The following is a 23,589-nucleotide window of genomic DNA, read 5'->3' on the forward strand; positions in this document are numbered from 1 at the left end:
CCTTAAATTGAAAACCCCGTACAAGAGATGAATACCAATTGCGTGGTAGGACGTCACAGAAGCGGTTTCTTTAAAGGTTCACACCCATGATTCCATTAAAAGCCACGAAGGAATGGAGATTCTAAAGGATTAAGAGCAGGAGGGGATAAAGGACATTATTTAATAAGGCTTGTCAGCTGGAGTCTAGGGTTAATCTGCACAATATGTATTTAACAATGCAACCTTTTCGTAATTCACTCGGCAGCTGGAAGGTGAGACTACAGAAACGTGAGCACACACAGATCAAGCTAAAAACATGACTAGAATGCCAGACGAAGCAGAATACCCTTTCCAGTACACTTTTGGAGAGGCAGTTGTATACAAAGACTACAAACCACCGTCAAGAGATGCTATTCATCTTCCTGAATATGTTATCTATTTGTTTCTGGCAGGCCTGATTGTTGTGTTGGTAGCATATGCCATTGTAGGACATCTCATCAAGGACCTGTTACATGACTTTGCAGGTAAGACATTCTTAAGATAACCTGCAATTATTAATTACGTCACAAAGTAGTTGAATAGAACAAAAATCTTTGGAATGCCATGAGGTAATCCCTGAATTGTCAATTCCAGTTTGTCAGGAATAATTCAGATTGGAAGAACTATTTGAGAAAAGTGAATTGCAGGTTGGACGATTGATGAGGACTCTGACCATTATCTTTTCTTTTGCCTTGGAAAGGAAGTTATACTGAATGAATAGAGGGTTGCAAATGACAAAAAAATAGAAGGGGGATACATTTATTAAGTAAATCGACCCAAGGCTCTCAGCAGGGTATCATCCAGATGCCAGGATCGAAGGCAATGGGAATAAAGATGACATAGAAGATCTATAAAGTTAATACATGGCAACTGAAACTGATTTGTTAAAGGTTAATTGTACCTAATATGCTTATTTTTATTCATTCACTTTTGGGAGCTGGGTGTCACTGGCAAGGCCAGCCTTCATTGCCCATCCAAATGGTGGTGGTGAGTTACTACCTGAACTGCTAAAGTTCAGCTGCTGAAGGTACTGTTGGGTTGGTAGTTCCAGGATTGACAATGAAGAATCAGTGATATAAATCAGAATGCAATGCTCCAGATAAAGTTTCAGTTCTTCTTTTAAGTTGGGCTGATACTTGGTAGGTGACATTTGCACTTGATTCATTTCTCTTTCGAATGCAATTATTGTTGGGTGCAAATTATCTAAGAGACAGAAAGCAAAGAATCGTGTTGCAAAGTTCTTTAGCAGACCAGAGGGACAAAAGGGTTTTGCCAGATGTTGGTATAATGATTGCCTCTTTTTTTTGTTTCCGTAAGAGGCATTTCCATGTGAGGAGATACCATATGAATTTGTCTCATTACAACTAGCCTAAAAACCTACTGTGGCATGATGCAAACAGCAGCAAGAATTAGATTTTCCCTGTAATTTAAGTTTTATTATTGATCCTTAGCTAATGTTGTTTACAGTAAAAATGCTGTTTCATTGTCTGGGAGCAATGGGTTAATCCGGCTAATTAGTCTACTCTCAATCAACAGCAAAGTGATAGAAGCTGTTGTCAGCAGTGACACCAAGTAGCACTTACTCACCAGTAACCTGCTCACTGACGCCCAGTCTGAGTTTCATCAGCACCACTCAGCACCAGACTTCTCCACGGCCTTGGTCCAGTGATTGCCCTTGACCTTAAGGTACTATTTGACTGAGTGTGCATCAGGTCACCCTGGTAAAACTGAAGTAATCGAAGGCAAAACAATCCAGTGGTTGGAGTCATACCTTGCACAAAGGAAGATGATTGTGGTTGCTGGAGGTCAATTATCCCAGACATCACTGCAGGAGTTTCTTGGGCCAGTGTCCTTGGCCCAAACATCTGCTGCTGCTTTACCAATGACCTTCCTTCCATCATAAGGTCACAAGATCACAAGACAAGGGAGCAGAAGTAGGCCATTCGGCCCATCAAGTCTGCTCCAAAGTAAAGGAAAAAAGAAAAAGAAATGAGAAACTGGGGGGGGGGGGGGGGGGGGGGAGTGGCAAGAAAAAAGCCTAACCCCAATTTCCGGCCTTATCCCCATATCCCTTGATACCCTGACTATTTAGATATCTATCTATCTCTTCCTTAAACACCTCCAATGATCTGGCCTCCACTGCTGTACGTGGCAAGGAATTCCACAAATTCACCACCCTCTGGCTAAAGAAATTTCTCCTCATCCCTGTTTTAAACCTGTACCCTCTAATTCTAAGATTGTGCCCTCTGGTCCTGGACTCACCCACCAAGGGAAATAGCTTGACTACATCTACTCTGTCCAGTCCTTTCAACATTTTAAATGTCTCTATGAGGTCCCCTCTCATTCTTCTGTACTCCAGTGAGTACAGTCCAAGAGCCGACAAACGCTCATCATACGTAAGCCCTTTCATTCCGGGAATCATCCTCATGAATCTCCTCTGAACCCTCTCCAACATCAGCACATCTTTCCTAAGATATGGGGCCCAAAACTGTGCACAGTATTCCAAATGAGGCCTCACTAGTGCCCCGTAGAGCCTCATCAACACTTCCTTACTTTTATACACTATACCTCTAGAAATGAATGCCAACATAGCATTCGCTTTCTTTACCACCGATCTGACCTGGTGGCTAACCTTTAAGGTGTCCTGCATGAGTACCCCCAAGTCCCTTTGTACTTCTGTACTTTGAATTTTCTCTCCTTCTAGATAATAATCTGCCCATTTATTTCCATTTCCAAAGTGTACAACTGCACATTTCTCAACATTGAATCTCATCTGCCATTTCCTTGCCCATTCTCCTAAACTATCTAGGTCTCTCTGCAACCTTCCTGTCTCCTCAATACTCCCTACTCCTCCACCTATCTTGGTGTCATCCACAAACTTAACCACAAAACCATTTACTCCATCATTCAAATCGTTAATGTACGATTCAGAAGGGGGGGATGTACGGTCAGAAGGGAGAGACGTTCATTGATGATTGCACAACGTTCCATTCCATTTTATAAGTCTTCTGCAAATGAAGCAGCCCATGCCTACATGCAGCAAGACCTGGTCAACACTGGTAAGTGACATTCACACCACAAGAGTACCAGGCAATGATCACCTCCAACAGAGGAGAGTCTGACCACACCGATTCAATGGCATTGCCATTGCCATTGCCAAAGCCCCCACTATCACCATCCTGGGGGTAACTGTTGACCAGGAACTCAACTGAGGTAGCCACATAAACACCATAGCTACAAGAGCAAGTCAGAGGTTGGGTAATCCGTGGCAAATAAGTCACCTCCTGGCATCGCAGGCCTTTCCAGCATCTGAAAGGCACAAGTCAGGAGTGTAATGGAATACTCTCCGCTTGCCCGGATTAGCACAACACCACTCAGGAACTGGATACCAAAGATCAAAGCAGCCCGCATGATTGGCGCGCCATCTACAACTCTAAGCAATCATTCCCTGCAGCTCCGGCACTCAGTGGCTCCAATGTGTACCATCTTCAAAATTCACAGCAGTTCCTTACCCAGGCTACTCCAACAACAAGTAAACTCGCGGCCTCTACCACAGGAAGGATGAGGCCAGCTGGCACATCGGAACAACGCCACCGCTTGCAGCTTCGCCTCCAAGTCAAACCGCATCCTGACCATCACTGGTCCTTCATCATTGCTGGGGCTAAATGCAGGGATTCCATCCCCATTAGCACCTTCACCAGAAAGGGAGTTCACCACCACCTTCTCAGGGAGAAGTAGGGATGGACAATAAATCCTGGCCTTACCACCACAAAATAAACCTGAAGCCCCACAGCCCTACAATACCCCGTAAACCCAGTAGGGTCTTGGATCCAGCACAGGGGCTGACCTGTAGTGTAACACTGTAGAATCTGGCAGAACTGACGGCTGGTCTGCAACTTCTGACTTGTCCAGAACATGCATGGACAATCAGGGTTAACCGTCGATTAAATGACCAAGAACCTGGGATTCAAAACTGCCAACAACTGCCAGCATGAGCCAACAAAAACCCACCCATCATTTCCTAATCCGTAAGAGATTTAGAAATGGACGTCAGCTATTGGCCATTGATGTAATAAATCCATTCAACTTTCCCCTTTTCATAAACAGAGCAGACAGAATGATGCTTAATTTTGCAGCTTTTCTTACCTTTCCCCACAGATTGTCTCCTTGGACCTAGTGCTGACACAGAGGACTGGAAGATGGAAATTACCGATGAAGATTTCATTGTGGAGATTGACGAAACAGAAGAAATGGACCAGATCAAAGTTGCAGTTGATATCCCCAGAATTTGTATTACACCAAGCCATGAGATTTACTAAACATTCCCTTACATGACACTTGCTGATTTTGATGAGAGGGAGGAGAGGTTTGACAACACAGCCTGTTCCCAAGAGCAACAAAGATCTGTGAATCATACTGCTGTTAAAATTGTAGCTAATTCTGAATTCTTGTTAAATCAAATGATATTTCAATGAATAAACAAGAATAAATCACAGAGGTACAGAGGAGATGTCAGGGGTGAGTTTTTTACTCAGAGAGTGGTGAGTGTGTGGAATGGGCTGCCGGCAACAGTGGTGGAGGCGGATACGATAGGGTCTTTTAAGAGACTTTTGGATAGGTACATGGAGCTTAGAAAAATAGAGGGCAATGGGTAAGCCTAGTAATTTCTAGGGTAGGGACATGTTCGGCACAACTTTGTGGGCCAAAGGGCCTGTATGTGCCGTAGGTTTTCTATGTTTCTAAATCCCATTCTCTACGAACATTTCTTTCTCTCCTGCCTCAGCTTGATATTGGAATTGAATAGTTCAAGGTATGACTATTTCTCCAGCTTTCAGAAGGAACAAAGAAGACACAACAGTACACCACAGGAAGAGGCCTTACAGGCCACCATGTCTGTGCCAAAGTGATGCCAAATTAAACTATATCTCTTCTGCCAGCGTGTGATCCACATCCCTCAAAAAGGAGACCTCAGGCTTAAACCTACAACTACTTGCTGGGAAGAGAGCTATTCAAACCTGGAGATGCATATCATATCATTTTCAATTCCTCAGTTTTCCCAGACAGCTAAAGCACAGCTCTAACAAATTAATTTCTGATCAGGGACTGGAGTTTCAAATCTCCCTGTAGCATTCATTCAACAGGGTAGTATGTCTGATCTGGATACAGATATCAAGTGGTTAATACAAAGAGGTTGAACGAGTTAGAGGGCAGCCTTGTTTAAGTGCGTGGATTTTACCTCATCACTGTTAACTGTTTGTAACACACATAGCAGGGGCCTGAGACTGTGGGTGTGAGGCATCTGTCTTAAAGGGGATGTTTTTGTGAAAGCGGAAGCAGAAAGCTAATTTTCGTGGCATTTATACCCTGGGTATTTATCCCTATCATGATGAACTTGAACTTATACTGCAGTATGGATCAGGCAGAAGGTACAGGACAAAGAATGGCAAGGTTCTTAGTGCCAATATTGAGTGCTGACAGAGAGAATGGGTCTCAGGAAGAGAGCTATTACTGGTAACTCAGGAGGTAGTTCCAATGTAAGGTGGCCCAAAGTACATGGGGGGAAGTATGAATCCATTCCAACATCAAAGGACATGGGTTCAAGCACATGAGGACTACACTGCAGTGCTGAAGCTAATCCAAAAGTTACAACATTTTCTTAATCAGTACACCAACATTTTCACAACAAATTGTACCATCTATCTCTTCACCATTGTCTCACTTCAATTCTTTAAAGTACACTTTGCCACTAAATCACCTCTAAACTCTCAACACCTACAGACAGAATTACTTTATTTGCAATCTTACGTTAGTTATGTTTTGGTTCCTTCAACAGTAACTGTTGTGCTGCAGCTTTGTAAAGCTTTAGTTAGACCGCATCTGGGGTATTGCATTCAGTTCTGGTCACTCCATTATGGGAAGGATGTGGAGGCTTTGGAGAGGGTGCAGAAGAGGTTTACCAAGATGCTGCCTGGATTAGAGGGCATGTGCTATGAGGAGAGTTTGGACAAACTTGGGTGTTTTCTCTGGAGCGGTGGAGGCTGAGGGGAGACCTGATAGAAGTTTATAAGATTGAGAGGCATAGATAGGGTAGACAGCTAGTATCTTTTCCCAGGGTTGAAATGTCTAATACCAGATGGCATGCATTTAAGGTGAGAGGAGGTAAGTTCAAAGGATGTGCAGGGCAAGTTTTTTTACACAGAGAGTGGTGGGTGCCTGGGCTGGTGGTGGAGGCAAATACAATGAGGGTGTTCAAGAAACTCTTAGATAGGCACATGAATTCAAGGAAAATGGTAGGATATGGACATTGTGTAGGCAGAAGGGATTAGTTGGGCATTTTATTACTAATGTAGTTGGTTTGACACAACTTTGTGGGCCAAAGGGCCTGTTCCTGTGCTGTACTCTTCTATGTACTATCTCAGTTTTAAAGGGACATCCCTTTATTCTGCGGCTGTGCTCTCGGACCCTAGATTTGCACTTTTCCAATCCTTCTCTTTAATAATCACTTTAAAGTAGAGTTTGCTGGTCACCTGGTTCAGCATCATTGTTCATTCTTTACAGAACACGTCTGATTTTCAAGCCTCTGGTTTTACAGGAACCAAAATTATGCTGATTTGAAAACTTTGGGTTAATTTTTAACCCCTAAATTTGTGGATCAGAAGTGAGGTTAAAATTCTGTCTCCAGGCTCTTTGTGATAAAAGATCCTTTTGAATGGGAATCACAAAAGAATGTTTTGCGTCAGCTGCCCATTATAAGCCCCACCTAATGCTCAGCATTCCTGATGCAGCTGTTTGAAGTTAGGAGTTCTGAGAATATTTAAAAAAATTATCCTAGTCATCACTTGGAGTTCTCTACAACAAGTTATCTGTAAATTTGGGGAACTGATCCATGTGTTTTTGCTTTCCAAGGGTCTCTGTATAAAAGTAGAGCTTGGTTTACCAATCTGAGCATGAAAGTGGGTGATCAATACATGAGAGAAAATGTGGCACTCAGTTCTGGTGTAAAAACATTCCAAAGTCCATTCTTCTATTGTTTATTTGCAAAGGCATCAGACAATAATATAGATCTTCCTGCATTAAACCTTTATTTTAATTAATGTGCTTTCACTAAAACTTCCAAGCAATTTTCACGAAACCAAGCTTGTTTTAAATGATCTAATAGTCTTAAATACTTATGAAAGTTTAATAACACACAACAAAATTACCTGCAGTACTCAGTACTTTGATCCTTGGCTTGCCCTGTAGATCAGAACACTCTGATCACCTGTGCTCATTGTTGAACACTGCCTTGGCGACGCCTGGTGAAAATGGCTTTTGCCTGCCAAACCCTTATTTTTCTGCTTTTAATCAGTGCAGTAAGTGCACAGAGTGGTAAGTGCTATTTTATTATTTTTCTGTGCAGTCTAGAAATCTGAGTTGTAACTTTATTTGCAAGGAGAAAGTGTTCAATGAAAAGATATTAAATATAAAATCTCAATCAGAATCAGATTTACTATCACTGACATATACCAACATTAACTGAACAGGGTTAATTAGAATACTAGCTTTCAATTCCAGGAGGCTTGAACACAAACATGGTGAAAGTTGTGCTACAATTTGTATACAGCTTTGGTTTGACAAAGTGATGTGGCTTCACATCTCGAGGCTGAACCTCAGGGAGGATATACTGATCCTGGAGAGGTTGCAGTGTACAGTCACCAGAGTAATGCTGGCTCTGAACACTAAAATAATAAGAGGAATTTACATAAATTTGTGTTCTCTCGATTGTTGGAGACTACTAAATGGAGAACCTGCAGCTGGTGTTCAGTGATGAACACCCAGTGTGTCCACCCTTAAATCTGTGTGTGCTACCTAGTCACAGATATGAGCCTTGAATTTCAGGGATCAGATGTTCGAACCTCGACTATACCTGAACTTGTATTTTTGAGAGAACATCAAGCTGTTTCATGTTTACTGACTCTGAAGGAGACACGGTTAGTAAAATTATTGGACCACACACTGACACAACTAGTAGAGCAGCTGCCTCACACCACCAGAGACTCGGGTTCAATCCAGACCTCCGCTGCTGCCTGAGTGGAGTTCTCCCTGTGACCGTTTGGGTTTCCTCCGGGTGCTCCAGTTTCCTCTCACATTCCAAATATGAAAGGAAAGACTAAGAAAGGGTTGTAGTTTAACTGGCCACTGTAAGTATCCTCTTGTGTTTGGGTGAGTGGGAGAATCTGGGGGGAATTGAAGAGAATATGGGTGAAATAAAAACTGGGATTAATGTAGGATTAGTGTTGTGGGGATGAGTGTGGAATGTTGTAGATCAGAGAGACCTAGGCGCGCAGGTACATAGTTCATTGAAAGTGGTAACACAGGTAAACAGGGTGGTGAAGAAGGCGTTTGGCACGCTTGCCTTCATCTGTCAGTATACAGAGTACAGGAGTTGGGACCTCATGCTACAGCTGTACAAGTCATTGGTGAGGCCACATTTGGAGCACTGCGCACAGTTCTGGTCGCCCTGCTATGGGAAAGATGTCATTAAACTGGAGAGGGTGAAAAAGAGATTTACAAGAATGTTACTGGGACTGGATATAAGTTATAAGGAGAGGCTGGTTAGGCTGGGACTGTTTTTCCTGGAGCGAAAGAGGCTGAGGGGTGACCTTATAGAGGCTTATAAAATCATGAGGGGCATAGATAAGCTGAATAGCCACAGTCTTTCCCCATGGTGGGGGAGTCCGAAATGAGAGGACATGGGTTTAAATTGAGAGGGAAAGATTTGAAAGGAACCTGAGGGGGAACTTCTTCATACTGAGGGTGGTGGGTACATGGAACGAGCTGCTAGAGGAAGTGGTAGAGGTGGGTACAATTACGATGTTTAAAAGACATTTGGACAGGTACATGGGTAGGAACGGTTTAGAGGGGTATGGGCCAAATGCAGACAAATGGAACCAACTCAGTTAGGCAACTTGGTCAGCATGGGCGAGTTGGGTTGGAAGGCCTGTTTTCTGTGCTGTATGACTCTATGACTGACTCTAGTGTAAATGGGTGCTTGATAGCCAGCATAGACTCGGTGGGCCAAAGGGCCTGTTTCCCTGCTGTATAGCTCTATGACTCTATGGCTATTAAGTGGTGATCTAATGCAGCTGGTTAAGATGACTTGCATTGCTATCATCAGTGGTATTGTTACTTCTAACCAAGGTTCCATAGAGGAGATTAGTAACTGGTTAATTTTATAATCTAACAGTTTAAATTACTTGATTTGATACTTGATTGGAAAACATTTGTTTTCTTCTGTAATCTCGTGGTCCTGGTGATGTGGGGACTGTTTGATTCCTCATTGCCTTGGCACTGTTTATTCCCACAAGCAGCAACAAATGGGTAAAACTGGGCAGGGCTTCCTGAATTATTATTCCTGAGCATCATCACTTTCAAATGGCTCATCTATGAATATCAAGCATCTTTTAATTGTCTCTAAACCTTCTCAGCTGAAATCCATTTCTGCCATTCCAATCTACAGACTTCCTCTCTCCTCCTGCTCCTAAATTTTTTTTCAGTATGTTTTGTTTTTTTATACCTAATCTGTGAGGAGTATACAGAAGGCAGAAAGTGGCACTGATAGGAGCTTCAGAAAGGCAGTCACACTGCAGGTTCAGCCTAATAGGAGATGGGAGATAGGGGAGACATCTAGTCGAGATGAAGGGTCTCAACCTGAAACGTCAACTGTCCATTTCCCTCCATGGATGCAGCCTGACCCGCTGAGTTCCTCCAGCGTTTCGTGCATTGCTCCAGATTCCAGCATCTGCAGTCTCTTGTGTCTCTGGCTGATAAGTGGGAGGTGTTTAAGACCGAGTTAGTAAGTGTTCAGGGTCAGCATGTCCCTGTAAAGGGAAGAAGCAAAGACTGTAAGTTTAGTGAATCAGAAGGTTAAGGCACAAGGGATCTGAGGCATGTTGGTGAATTGGATCCAACATTGGCTCAGTGATGGGAGGCCGATGAAGGTGGTTGAGGGGTGTTTTTCTGACTGGAACTCTGAAACAAGGGCTACACCACAAGGATTGGTGCTGGGTGCAGATGAGACAAAAACTTGGTGGAATCATCGACAGTGAAGAAGGTCGTCTAAGGATATAGACGGATATAGATCGGTTGGAAAGTTACGTGGAGTGGTGGTAGATGGAATTTAATCCAAGCAAGTATGAGGTAATGCATTTTGGGAAGTCAAGTTCTGCCAGGACACATGTAGAGTAAAAGACAGGGGCTACAGGAGTGTTGATGTATGGAGGACCCTTGCGGGGCAAGTCCATCGCTCCTTGAAAGTGGTGACACAGATGGATGGGGTAGTGAAGAAGGTATTTGGTATGGTTGCCTTTATAGACTGAAGCACTGAGATTAAGAAGTAGGACATCATGTTGCAGTCGTACAAAACATTGGTTAGACCGCAATGGAGTGTTGTGTAGAGCTGTGGTCGCCATACTCCAGGAGGAAGGTTGCAGTAGCGGTAGAGAAAGTGCAGAAGAGATTCACCAGGATGTTTCCTGGAATGGAGAGCTGTAGTTAGAAGGAGAAATCAGATAGGCTGGACTTATTCTCACTGGAACGTAGGATGCCCAGGGGTGACCTTATGGAGGTTTATAAAATTAAAAGAGCACAGATAGGATAAATAGAATCTTTTTGCCAGGGTAAGGGAGAACTAGAGGGCACAGTTTTAAGGTGAGAGGGGAGATCTGACAGATGAGCTTTCCGCACAGGGTGGAAGTAATCTGTAAGCAACTGCCAGAGGAAGTGGAAAAGGCGGATACAATTACAAAATTTACAAGGCGAGGACATCTTCAAGAGGCGGTGCCTCAAGAAGGTGCCATCCAGCATTAAGGACCCTCACCACCCGGGACATGTCCTCTTCACGTTACCACCATCGGGAAGAGGTACAGGAGCCTGAAGACCCACACTCAACATTTCAGGGACAGCTTCTTCCCCTCCGCCATCAGATTTCTGAACGGTCCGTGAACCGTGAACATCACCTCATTATTTCTCTTTTGCACTATTTTATTTTTGTAACTTTAAGTAATTTTTAGGTCTTTATGTTTTGCACTGTACTGTTGCCGCAGAACAACAAACTTCATGACATACATCAGTGATAATAAACCTGATTCTGATTCATTTTGACAGGTGGTCAGATGGGAAAGGAGCAGCAGGATACGGGCCTAATGTGGGCAAATGGGTGGCATTTTTCGTAAAGCCACAAGCATTGAAAGTGGTCCTTAGTCAGTTTCAGTCTGTAGGGTTGAATCATTTTTTGTGCTCATCAGGGTGAAGATTGTTTGCTGACACAAGGGATTCTGCAGATACTGGAATCTGAAGCAACACACACAAAATGCTGCAGGAACTCAGCAGGTCAGGCAGCGTCTATAGAGGGAAATAAACAGTCGACATTTCAGGTTGAGACCCTTCATGAAGTCCTGATGAAGGGTCTAGACCCTAAAGGTCAACTGTTTATTTCTCTCTATAGATGCTGCCCGACCTGCTGAGTTCCTCCAGCATTTTGTGTGAAGATTGTTCACTCGGAGGTTCTCAGGCTTTGAATCAGTGTAACAAGGGCACAGAGATATAGAGCTACAGCATATAGTTCTTATCCTACAATTCCAACAGCAGTCTTAATGCCCTAAGCAGACACCCCATTACTACATCCACCCCTACTCCTGTCACTCTTTCAGATTACTAAGGAGCCATATGAACATGTTATTCCGTTGGAATCAGGGACACTAACTAAAGGCTCCCACCTTCTCAGCTACTGAAGATTAAAGTATTTTCTTGTTTTCCCCCAGTTCTGATGGAGGGTCCTGGACCTGAACTGTTTCTTCCTCCACAGACGCTGCCTGAACTGCTGAGAGTTTCCAGCATTTTGTGTTTTTATTTCAAATTTCCAGCATCAACCCTGTCATGGTCCTTCTGAGCTGATATCACCCCTCGTTCTTCTAAACCCTGAAGAATGCAGATCTAAAACTGGGCTAGGTTGGGCTACATTAGAATTCAGAAATGAAAAATTGGTGTTAAAAATGTGTAGCATCAAGCCCACTCACAGTCTATTAAAAAACATAAGCCATTAATACAATAGGGTTCTGTCTATTGCACAGATGGTCAAAGCTCGTTATTTTGCAGTGGTAGACAAATTACTTATCTTTTCGTTGCTCTCCAGGCACAATAGGAACCTGTTTATTTCCTAATTATGCTTCTCAACACCGAAAAAATCATTTAGGAATGCCAGCTTGGCTCAATGCCAGCATGCTCAGTTTTGAATCAACAGCTCACGAGGTTTAATGATGCTTCTGGATTTCAGAATGTAATCCAGAAAGAGTAGAACGTAAGAAACACTCCTCGAGCTGGCTGTGCCTCTACCTTCACTCTACTTTCCTGCTTGGTAAACTGGTTTATTATTGTCACATGTCCCGAGGTACAGTGAAAAACTTTGTTTTGCATGCCATCCATACAGATCATTTCATCACATCAGCGCATTGAGGTAGCACAAGGGAAAACAATAACAGAATGCAGAATAAAGTGTTACAGTTACAGAGAAAGTGCAGTGCAGGCAGACAATAAGGTGCAAGGCCATAATGAGGGAGATTGTGAGGTCAAGTGTCCATCTTATTGTACTAGGGGACTGTTCAATAGTCTTATAACAACAGGACAGAAGCTGTCCTTGAGTCTGGTGGTACGTGCTTTCAGGCTTTTGTATAAAATAAGATAAGATTTCTTTATTAGTCACATGTACATCGAAACACACAGTGAAATGCACCTTTTGTATCGAGTGTTCTGGGGGCAGCCCGCAAGTGTCGCCACGCTTCCAGTGCCAACATAGCATGCCCATAACTTCCTAACCCGTACATCTTTGGAATGTGGGAGGAAACCAGAGCACTCGGAGGAAACCCACACAGTCACAGGGAGAACATCCAAACTCCTTAAAGACAGTGGCTGGAATTGAAACCAGGTCGATGGCACTGTAATAGTGTTACGCTAACCGCTACACTACCGTGCCTGCCTGCCTGCCTGCCTGCCATATTCTGCCCGATGGGAGGGGGGAGAAGAGAGAATGTTCAGGGTGAGTGGGGTCTTTGATTATGTTGGCTTCTTCACTTGATCCTTATTTCCTGTGATTCCCTTGGTGTCCAATGCAAACTGGTGCTTGGTGTTCCACCAGTTTTTACAAATCCTTTCTTGTTAGAGAATTTTGGTCACAACGTGTGCAAGGGTTTGCTTTGACTTTTGGGCAGATTACCGGCAGGATCGCGTAGCGGTTAGCGTAACACTATTACAGTGCCAGCAATCGGGGTTCAATTCCGGCTGCTGTCTGTAAGGGGTTTGAATGTTCTCCCCATGTCTGCATCGGTTTCCACCGAGTGCTCCGGTTTCCTCCCACATTCCAAAGACGTATGGGTTAGTAGGTTAACATGGGTGTAATTGGGCTAAACAGGCTCGTTGGGCTGGAAGGGCCTGTTACCGTGCTGTACAAATAAAGTTTAAAGTTTTAATGAACAAGTCGAAGTAAGTTACTCCAAACACTCAGGTCAGATTCTGTCCTCTCGGCTAAGCAGCAGGTTGGGTATTAAGTAACACCAAAGGGAAAACCCAGTGTTCAAATATGGATACCCAGTGCACCCACCCTGCATTTTGTAGAACAGTAAGCTCATTCAAGGTTACTGAAGGAATATGGTCAGTGACTTGATGGCGTGAATTGAATCAGTATGGGAATGATGCTTTGCAACCCTACCAGTCCTCAATAGCAATTACCGTGACATGTTCTGTTGCATTTGTGAACTTCAGGGAATTGTTTATTGAACATTTTCTATTTTAAACCCATCTAACGGACATGTGGTGTCATCAATAGTTAGTGCCTGGAGATAATACCAATTATATAAAGGTCTAAAGCAACTTTATCTGATTGCTGAAGTTGACTACTTTCAGTCAAAATTGCATTTTAAAAATACACGCACGTTTTTGATAAAAACACATTTCTTACATTATTATTTCCAGAGGCTCATCACGGATGAGAATAAAAGTTTCGCTAATTACCAAACTGTTTTGGTTGTTCAATGTTTTGTTTATTTACAACTCACTGGGATGTTAAAACCATGGCTTTAGAATTCATTCCTGCATCGTTGGCTCCTCACGTAGCTTGGCAGGAGGGAAGTGTAGCTCTTTTAGTCAAATTGCATATTTATTTCAATGATAATCCTGCCAATTTTTCAGTCAATTTAGCTCACTATCCCAATGGAAGAAACTAGTAAAGCATTCAACAAGATCAATGTCACCTCTACAGAAAAGTCCAGACGTTTCTTGTGAGCAAATCATTGATCATTTGTTGATTTATTCATAATCCGGTTATGTTTCCCCAGCAACTATATGTGGTAATCTAATGGTAAAAGTTCTAGATTCATAGTTATATAGCACAAAAACAGGCCCTTTGGCCCATCTCATCCATGCTACATGAGTTAGTCCCATTTGGCTGCATTTGGCCCATATCCCTCTAAACCCTTCCTATCCACGTAGCTGCCCAAACACCTTTTGCTTGTACAAACAAATAAATTAGCCTGTAAGTTATTAGTAGCTATTTCTGCACTGCAAGAAGGGATCATTAAGGTCAAAAGTGGAAGGAACAGCATTTTATCTTCACTCTTGTTACTTCTCCTGTTTTCTGCATCGATACCTGTCCTCCCTTGTACACAGAGCCATGGCAGAGATTAACATCAGCTTGATGTACATCTGTGCACCAGTTGTGCCGGTCAAAGGCTGAACATTTATCACTTGGACTTCAGTCCACCCATAGATATGATTTCAGTCATGGTTTCTTTCTCTTTCAAAGCAACACAAATTGCCCGTGAAGCCAGTAATGTGCATTAAATATAATTTGAACTCTTCTAATTCTACCTGCTTCAGGAGAGTTGGGGAAAGGATCACAGGTTCTCCTCGAGCACGAGTTGCCTGTGATTTAAACTAGAATAGCATGAGTGAAAATCAAAAAAAACTGCAGACATTAGAAACCATGCCCTCTACTCACTGCTACCATCGGAAGCCTGAAGTCCCACACCGCTAAGTTCAGGAACAGCTACTTCCCTTCAACCATCAGGTTCTTGAACTGACCTGCATAACCCTAACCCTAACCCTACCTCAGCAATGGAACACTACGGACTACCTCCTCCTCTACCGTGGACTTGTGTCTTATTGTCTTTTTTTCAAAGTTAAAGTCGTTTATTGTCATGTGCGCAAGTCCATGTGTGCGCAGGTACAATGAAAAACTTACTTGCAGCAGCATCACAGGCACATAGCATCAGATACACAGCACTCACAAGAAAAACGTAAATTAAAGATAATTTTTACAAGAAAGAACACAATTAGAACAAAAAAACAAAATCCATTTTAGTGCAAAGTGACTTTTGCACTCATGTCTTGTTTTTGCACGGTCTTTGTTCCCTCTCACTTCACTGTCCTGTATAACTTATGTACAATTTATATTCTGTGTGTTATCTGTACCTACAGGCCTGTGATACCGTGGCAAGCAAGCTTTTCATTGTACCTGTGCCTCATCGTACTCGTGCACATGACAATAAACTCGACTTGACTTAACCTGACTTGAAATCTGAAATAAAAACAGAAAATGCTAGAAAAACTCAGCAGGTCAGGCAGCATCTGTGGAAAGAGAAACAGTTAATGTTTAGGGTCTGAAAACCATCATCTGTTCTGTCCTTACATGAAGGTCTAGACTGATCAATCCCTGTGCTATGCCCGGCAACTGAGTTACAGGATCTTCAAGAGGTACTGGTCACAGCACAATATAGGGAGAAGAATTATGTGGAGAGGCTGCAATCATTGTGGACAAAAGTGCAGCATAGGAGAATGTTTCTGCAACAGCTGTGGGTGAAACATTAATTTAGTTTGCCTATCTTTGCCAATTTTCTGCAGAGTTTGTTTTACTGTGAGTGAAAAACGCAGGTCATAGGTTTTACCTTTGAGATTCGCTTACGATTGGTGCTCATAGAAACGGTTGCTGCAAATGGACTGATGTCATTAAATGTGTGTCTGATGCTGGCAAGATATCGGTTATGCTGGCAACCAATCAAAGCAACCAATCATACATGAATGGCTTCTACATATTACATGACCAGGCAACACTTGCTTTAAATGATTTGATGTGCATAATACTTTAAAAATAATATTCAATAATAAATTAAAACTCTATGAATTCTGCATACTCAAGACTACTTTAAAATGTACTCAGTTAAAAGGCTGAAATAGAACATTTGTTTGTTGAGATGCTTTTCGTTAAATATAATGAGGATCTTAAACTATCTTTTAACTTTGTTTTATTTCAAAGGTGCAGCAACAGCAAACACTTCTGTGGTCTGGCAACCTTGGATGACTGGATTCACTGCTGTTACTGTGTTCCTCTTCATTGTCTTTGCTGTAATGATAATTAAGAGAACCCTTTGTTCAAAGTAAGTACATGCAGCTGAAAATTGAGCATCTACTTAGAGATAAGTTTCAGATTTTCCAAGGTCGAAGAATCAGCAAGATATTCAAAAGAGCTGGTTAGAAAGGAAGGGGGAGGGTTGTTTAAATGGTGCAGCTAATAAGTTCTTGCACTCTTTCTAATGTAGTGGAGGTGGATCACCTTCAGTGCATTGGTGTAGTCTTTGACTCTGTGAAGAGTGTTTGAAGATAGGGATCTTGGACTCTGCATAGGGTAGGGCTTATATTCTACCTGGCAGCAGTAATCCTTGTCTCCTGTAAGCCTCCGCAAAGCACTGAAGAGATACCACCAATTTTGCTTCCATAAGTTCACTCATATCCATTGACAGGATAAATAAATTAACATCAATCCACTCTCCCAGGCCAATATAGTGTCTCTAATTACAGTCAGTCAGCTCGGAGGGGTAGACCGTACCATTTGTGCAGCCAACACCAGTCTGAAATAGTGTCTGCCAAGCTTCATCACAGTAAGAGATTTCCAGATAGAGAGAGGAAGTGACAAAAGGATGTTCTCAGAGCCTCCTTGGAAAAGTGCAACATCGCCATGAACTCTCAGGGATCCTTGGCCCACGACTGCTCAAAATGAAGAAGGAGCATTCAACGCGGCGTTGAGAACATGAGAACATGAGGACAAAAGAAACTGGAGCAGGTCACTTGTCCCTTTGAACCTGCTCCACCATTCATCAAGGTCGTGGCTGATCTTCTACCACAGCACTATTTTCCAACACTATTCCCAAATCCCTTTCTTCCCTTAATATCCAGAAATCTATCAGTCTCTGTGTTGAATAATTCAATAACTGAACCTCCTCAGTCCTTCCGCATAAAGAATTCCAAAGGTTCACCATCCTGAATGAAGACATTTTCCCTCAGCTGAGTCCTAAATGACCTATCCCTTATTGTCACACTAAGATCCCTGATCCTCAGCCAGGGCAAATCTTCTCCCTATGTCCAACCCATCAAGCCTTTTAACATTTTTGTAAATCTTGATGAGATTTCCTCTCATTCTTCTAAAGTCTAAGAGAATAACAGTCCTGGTCTACTCAATATCTCCTGATACGGCAAAGCCACCATTCCTGGATATGCTCATAAAACACCTTTGCACTCTCTCTATGCCAAGCACTATCTACTCAACGAGTCACATCCTCAAAGAATTCCAAATGGCTCGACGGCATGATTTTCCATTAAATATCCATGTTAACTCTGCTCAGTCCTTTTGTTCTTCTCAAGGTGTTCTCTTATTTCATCCTTCAATATAGATCCTAGCATTTTTCCTATCACTGATGTTATGCTAACAGGTTAGAAGCTCCTTTCTCTCTCTTCATTCTTTGGTTGGGAGCTCACATATCAATCCACTGGAACAATTCGAGTATCAGTGGAACTCTAGAAGATGATAACCTGACCATCCCCTATCTCTAAAGCCACCTCTTTCAAAATTCTGGGATACAAGTTCTAACACCAGAGGACATGCATTTAAGGTGAGAGGGGGAAAGTTCAAAGAAGATGTGAGGGACAAGTTTTTTTTTACACAGAGAGTGGTGGACGCCTGGAATGCGCTGCCGGGGTGGTGGTGGAGGTAGATATGATAGTGTCGGCTCTTAGGTAGGTACATGAGTGTGCAGAGAATGGAGGGATGGGGACCATCTGCAGACTGAAGTGATTAGTGTAATTAGGCATCATTAACTTAATTAGTTCGGCACAACATCGTGGGCTGAAGGGCCTGTTCCTGTGCTGGAGTCCTCAGGATTTATCAGTGTTCTCTGACGTTCCTGGTACTATTTTTTGTGCTAATTGTTCCTCATCCTAACTACAGCTTGGATGGTCTAATATATCTGGCTGGTTTTACGCATCTTTCTCTGCTGCTTGTTATTCCCCATTATAAACTTACAGCTGTGGCCCACACATGCACTCTCCAGTCTTTGACTTGTACACATCTTTTAAAGTCCATCCTTGTGTTTCCTGCCAGTCCCCTTGTATTCCACCTTGCCTTCCTCCGTCAAGGTCTGGGTCCTCCTTTGCTGAGGCAAACTGCTTCAAATCCTTACACCTACTGCTGTCTCTGGTAACATTAGAAGGTTCTTCTTGGATTTAACATTGTATTTAATTTCTCTTGTCACCCACAGGTAAATTGCTTTAGCTTTTGGGTTTTTATGCCTCAAATGGATATATATTTTCTGCAAATAGTGCATTATTTCTTCAAGTGCTAACCATTGCCTGTGCACTGCCATACCTCTCCCAACCAACCACAGCCATATCCTGTATTATGCCTTCATTATTTCCTTTGTTTAGATTTAAGAACCCAGTTTTGCATTGAACTACGTCACTTTCAAACTTAGTGTCATATTTTATCATACACTAAGCACTCTTCTTCAAAGGTCCCAAGGCAGCAGGATTAACACTTTCTCGTTGCACAACTTGAGATGCAAAGTAACCCTTTCTCTGGTTGGTTTGGCTTCGTTATACCTTCTGACCCGCGGCTGGCCATCTGTGAGACTGCATCGTCAATGCTGAGATATGGTTTATTCCTTGATTCTGAGTCACTGAAATACCTGCAGGAGCACTACAATAGTTTATTTACTTGTTGAATTTTACAGGAACAAGGAAACTGAACAGTCTAGCACTAACTTAATCAACAATGAAAGGTAGGGCACTGTTTTACAAATCTTTACATTTTACTGTTATAATCAGTGAAATTTAGATTATTCTCAGAACTTCTACCTGCTCTTCTTCATTCACAGTGAAAGTAAAAGAAATGTGAAACTGTTTATTTGGTTAGTGGGGCATTGGTGTTATGGCCCAAGCTTTCTTTATCTGACTTGTCATGTGTAAAGAAAAATAACAAATTTGTTTTTTGGAGATTATCCACATCACTCTGTGCATTAATAGAAGGACTTGCTAAGGATGTCCCAATGCAATAACTGATTAGAAAACATATCACTAGGGCAGAAAAATAGATGTCATTTATGGTTTCTAACTTCAGCCTCCCTAGGCAACAAGATTAATCCTTTCACATTGCAAAGACTGAGATCCAAAGTCACCCATTCTCAACATATTGATCTAGAAAAGGATCGTAAACATTCCATGAATTAACCTTCCATCTTATTGCTGCAGTCCAGTTGTGTGGAGACCAGCATAAGGCAGAAGGAATGTACACCCTCCCACACTACTGATCTCTCTGGATTCATTGGTGATACTGAGACAGAGGTTACCTCTGTGTTACTGAACTACCTGGGAAAGGATTGTTACACTGTTTACTCATTGTATTTTACAGGAGCAGGGACATTGAAATGTTTGGCACGAGCTTAACCCTCGATGTAAGGTAGGGTATTTTCTTGTGCAAATCTGCCTCATCTCCCTCCTGTCCTGACACCATTTGCTGGATTTGTTTGTCTCCAAATTTCTATCAATCTCAGTCTTAAATATACTCATCAACATAGCATCAGAGCCCTCTGAGGCAGAGATTTCCAAAGGTTCTCTACTCTGTGTGAAGACATCTTCCTCAGCTCTGGCATAAATAACCAACAACATATCCCAATGTTACGATCAAAGATTTTCAATCTTTCAATCAGATACATTTCATTCTTTGATATTCCAGAAGGTAAAGGGCGATCTACTCAATCCATCTCACTGGATTTTCCTCTCAGTCCACAAATCAATCCGGTGAACCCTCCCTGCACTCACGTGAGGGGAGTTTATCCACCAAACCTTCAGGCAGAGTTCCAGATCCTGTCGACCTGAAACCCTAGATAAATGTAATGTGGCTCCAGTTCTCTACTTCAATCCTTTTGCAATGAACACCAACATTTTATTCACTTCCTTAATTCCTTGCAGTCCTACATGTTAACTTTCAGTGATTTCAGTGCATGGGCCTAAGGAAGGGTAAATGTGCCCGGCAGGTGAGACCATCAATGTTCACCGCACGGGGTCCTGGGATGTGAGGAGATATCCTGTCTGCAGAGTTTGAGTAGGAAGGTCCGATGCTCTGTTGTCACCATAGATGCTGCTTGACCCACTGAGTTCTCCCAGCGTTCTGTTATCAATTAACTTGGATTCTGTCCCTCCATTAAGCCATTAATTCTGGTTTTAAAGAATGGCCTTTTGAGATTTTCTCCATTCTCCATGCTGTGAGTTCACTCAAAACTTCGGCGACCGATTTTGATTTCCCAGCTCCCTTCCTTTCTTCCGAAGTACATTTTGCTGGTTTTTCTTCGTTATTCCTTCTAACTCGCGGCTGGCCGTCTGTGAGGCTGCATCGTCAATGCTGAGATATGGTCTATTCCTTGATTCTGGGTCACTGAAATACCTGCAGAAGCATTGCTATATTTTATTTACTCGTTGCATTCTACAGGAACAAGGAAACTGAAGAGTCTAGCACTAGTTCAAACAGTGAAGAAAGGTAGGGCACCGTTTCGTACCAATCTTTGTATTTTACTGTTATATTCAGTGAAATTGAGATTGTTTTTGGAACTTGTCCTGCTCTTCTTAATTCACAGTGAAAATAAAAGGAACGTGAAATACCTGTTCATTCAGTTAGTGGGGCATTGGTGTCCTGCTCCAACCCTTTTTTTATCCGTCTTGTCAGCTGTAAAGAAAAAATAGTAATTTGTTTTTTGGAGACTATCCATATCACTCTGTGCATTAATAGAAGGACTTGCTAAGGATGTCCCAATGCAACAACTGATTAGAAAACATATCATTAGGACAGAAAAATGCATGTCATTTATTGTTTCTAACTTCAGCCTCCCTAGGCAACAAGATTAACTCTTTCACATTGCAAAGACTGAGATCCAAGGACAGCCATTCTCAACATTTTGATCTAGAAAAGGATCGTAAACATTCCATGAATTAACCTTCCATCTTACTGCAGCAGTCCAGTTGTGCGGAGACCTGCATAAGGCAGAAGGAATGTACACGCTCCCACACTACCGATCTCCACATCCAGTCAAACATTTTCTCCATCTGCAATGTGCCTTCTGTTCTCCTCTACTTCAGTACAGTCAGAGAGTCATAGAGCCATACATCACGGAAAACAGGCCCTTCAGCCCAACACGTCCATCCTGAATGAGTTGCCTGAATGAGCTGGTCTCAGTTGCCTGCATTTGTCCATATCCCTCCAAACCTCTTCTATCTATGTGCCTTTCCAGATGTCTTTTAAATATTGTAATTGTACCCCCCCCCCCCCCTTACACTTCCTCTGGCTGCTCATTCCATATCTGCACCAGCCACTGCATGGAAAAAGTTGCCCCTCGGGTCCCTTTTAAATCTTTCCCCTCTCACTTTAAACCTATGTCCTCTAGTTTTGGAACACCTTACCCTGGGGAAAAGACCGTGACCATTCACCATATCTATGGCCCTCATGATTTTATAAACCTCTATTAGGTCACCTGTCAGCCTCTTTGCTCCTGGGAAAAATGTTCGAGCCCATCCAGCCTCTCCCTGTAACTCAAACCCTCCAGTCCCGGCAAAAACCAGTAAATCTTTTCTCCACCTTTTCCAGTTTAATGACATCCTTCCCATAGCAGGGCGGCCAGAATCCTTTTGCAATGAAGACTGACATTTTATTCACTTCCTTAATTCCTTGCCGTCCTACATGTTAACTTTCAGTGATTTCAGTGCATGGGCCTAAGGAAGGGTAAACATGCCCGGCAGGTGAGACCATCAATGTTCACTGAATGGGGTCCTGGGATGTGAGGAGATTATCCTGTCTGCAGAGTTAGAGTTGGAAGGTCCGATGCTCTGTTGTCTCCATAGATGCTGCTTGACCTACTGAGTTCTCCCAGCGTTCTGTTATCAGTTAACTTGGATTCTGTCCCTCCATTAAGCCATTAATTCTGGTTTTAAAGAATGGCCTTTTGAGATTTTCTCCATGCTGTGAGTTCACTCGAAATCTCAGCAACTGATTTTGCTTTTCCCTTCCTTTCTTCCGAAGTAGGTTTTGCTGGTTTTTCTTTGTTATTCCTTCTAACTCGCAGCTGGCCGTCTGTGAGGCTGCATCGTCAATGCTGAGCTATGGTTTATTCCTTGATTCTGAGTCACTGAAATACCCGCAGAAGCATTGCTATATTTTATTTACTCGTTGCATTCTACAGGAACAAGGAAACTGAAGAGTCTAGCACTAGTTCAAACACCGAAGAAAAGTAGGGCACTGCTTTGTACTGATCTTAATATTTTACTGTTATATTCAGTGAACTTGAGACTGTTTTTGGAACTTGTCCTGCTCTTCTCCATTCACAGTGAAAGTAAGAGAAATGTGAAATACCTGTTTATTCAGTTAGTGGGGCATTGGTGTCCTGCTCCAACCTTTTTTTATATGACTTGTCAGTTGTAAAGAAAAATAATGAATTTGTTGTTGGAGACTATCCTCATCACTTTCTGCACTAATAGACTTGTGGAGGAAATCCCAATGCAATAACTGATTAGAAAACATATCATTAGGGCTGAAAAATAGATGTCATTTATTGTTTCTAACTTTGTGTTTCTAACTTTACTCTTGATTTAGAACTTCAGCATCTGAGGGGTACTCTAACCCAACAATGGCCGAGAACACAGTGTCTAACTTCTGAGACGCTATAACTGGAATTTTACGTACGAGTTCATTATATAAATTTTTTTTTTCCCTCTGAAAATATAAAGTGGCTGATCTGTGATTGAAAGCTTTATCTCTCTGCAGTGGAATAAAATTCATTTCTGTAATAAATCTGCAAAGGCTGGCAAAAGAATGGTGAATATTTAAAATGTTTTGTGCCTTATGTAATTTACCTTGTGACAGGCATCATTCTTCTCCAAGAGGTGTGTCTTTTCTAAACACTACCAATAAATTATAATGGAAATCTGAACTAATTTACAATGAGTTTTCACTCCAGAATGGTTTATATCACACAGATGCCAGATTGGGATTTGGTGCAGATTTGAATCTTTTAAACATTAATGAGATACAACAGAACATTGCACCGATTTAAAAGCTGATCTTTCAAAGCACAGGATTAACCTGCTCACATTGAATCTAATTTCTTTGCTTTTGGTTGTACAATTGTTAATTATTTTCAATGTTATTAAAACTAAAGTTCTTCTTTGTAA

The 23,589-nt window shown here is 42.2% G+C and overlaps 1 protein-coding gene across 1 annotated transcript; it reads left to right on the plus strand.

The window, feature by feature from the left end:
* Nucleotides 1-304: 304 nt before the first annotated feature.
* smim24 (small integral membrane protein 24) lies at nt 305-23,306 on the plus strand. Its single transcript, XM_052038302.1, has 6 exons — nt 305-503; nt 16,361-16,481; nt 19,107-19,154; nt 19,784-19,831; nt 20,861-20,908; nt 23,012-23,306. The coding sequence occupies exons 1-6, from the start codon at nt 305-307 to the stop codon at nt 23,073-23,075; spliced, it is 528 nt and encodes a 175-aa protein (XP_051894262.1). The 3' UTR covers nt 23,076-23,306.
* The last annotated feature ends 283 nt before the right edge of the window (nt 23,307-23,589 follow it).

The sequence above is a fragment of the Pristis pectinata genome, chromosome 24 (genome assembly GCF_009764475.1).
Source record: "Pristis pectinata isolate sPriPec2 chromosome 24, sPriPec2.1.pri, whole genome shotgun sequence".
In the NCBI taxonomy this organism is placed as follows: domain Eukaryota; kingdom Metazoa; phylum Chordata; class Chondrichthyes; order Rhinopristiformes; family Pristidae; genus Pristis; species Pristis pectinata.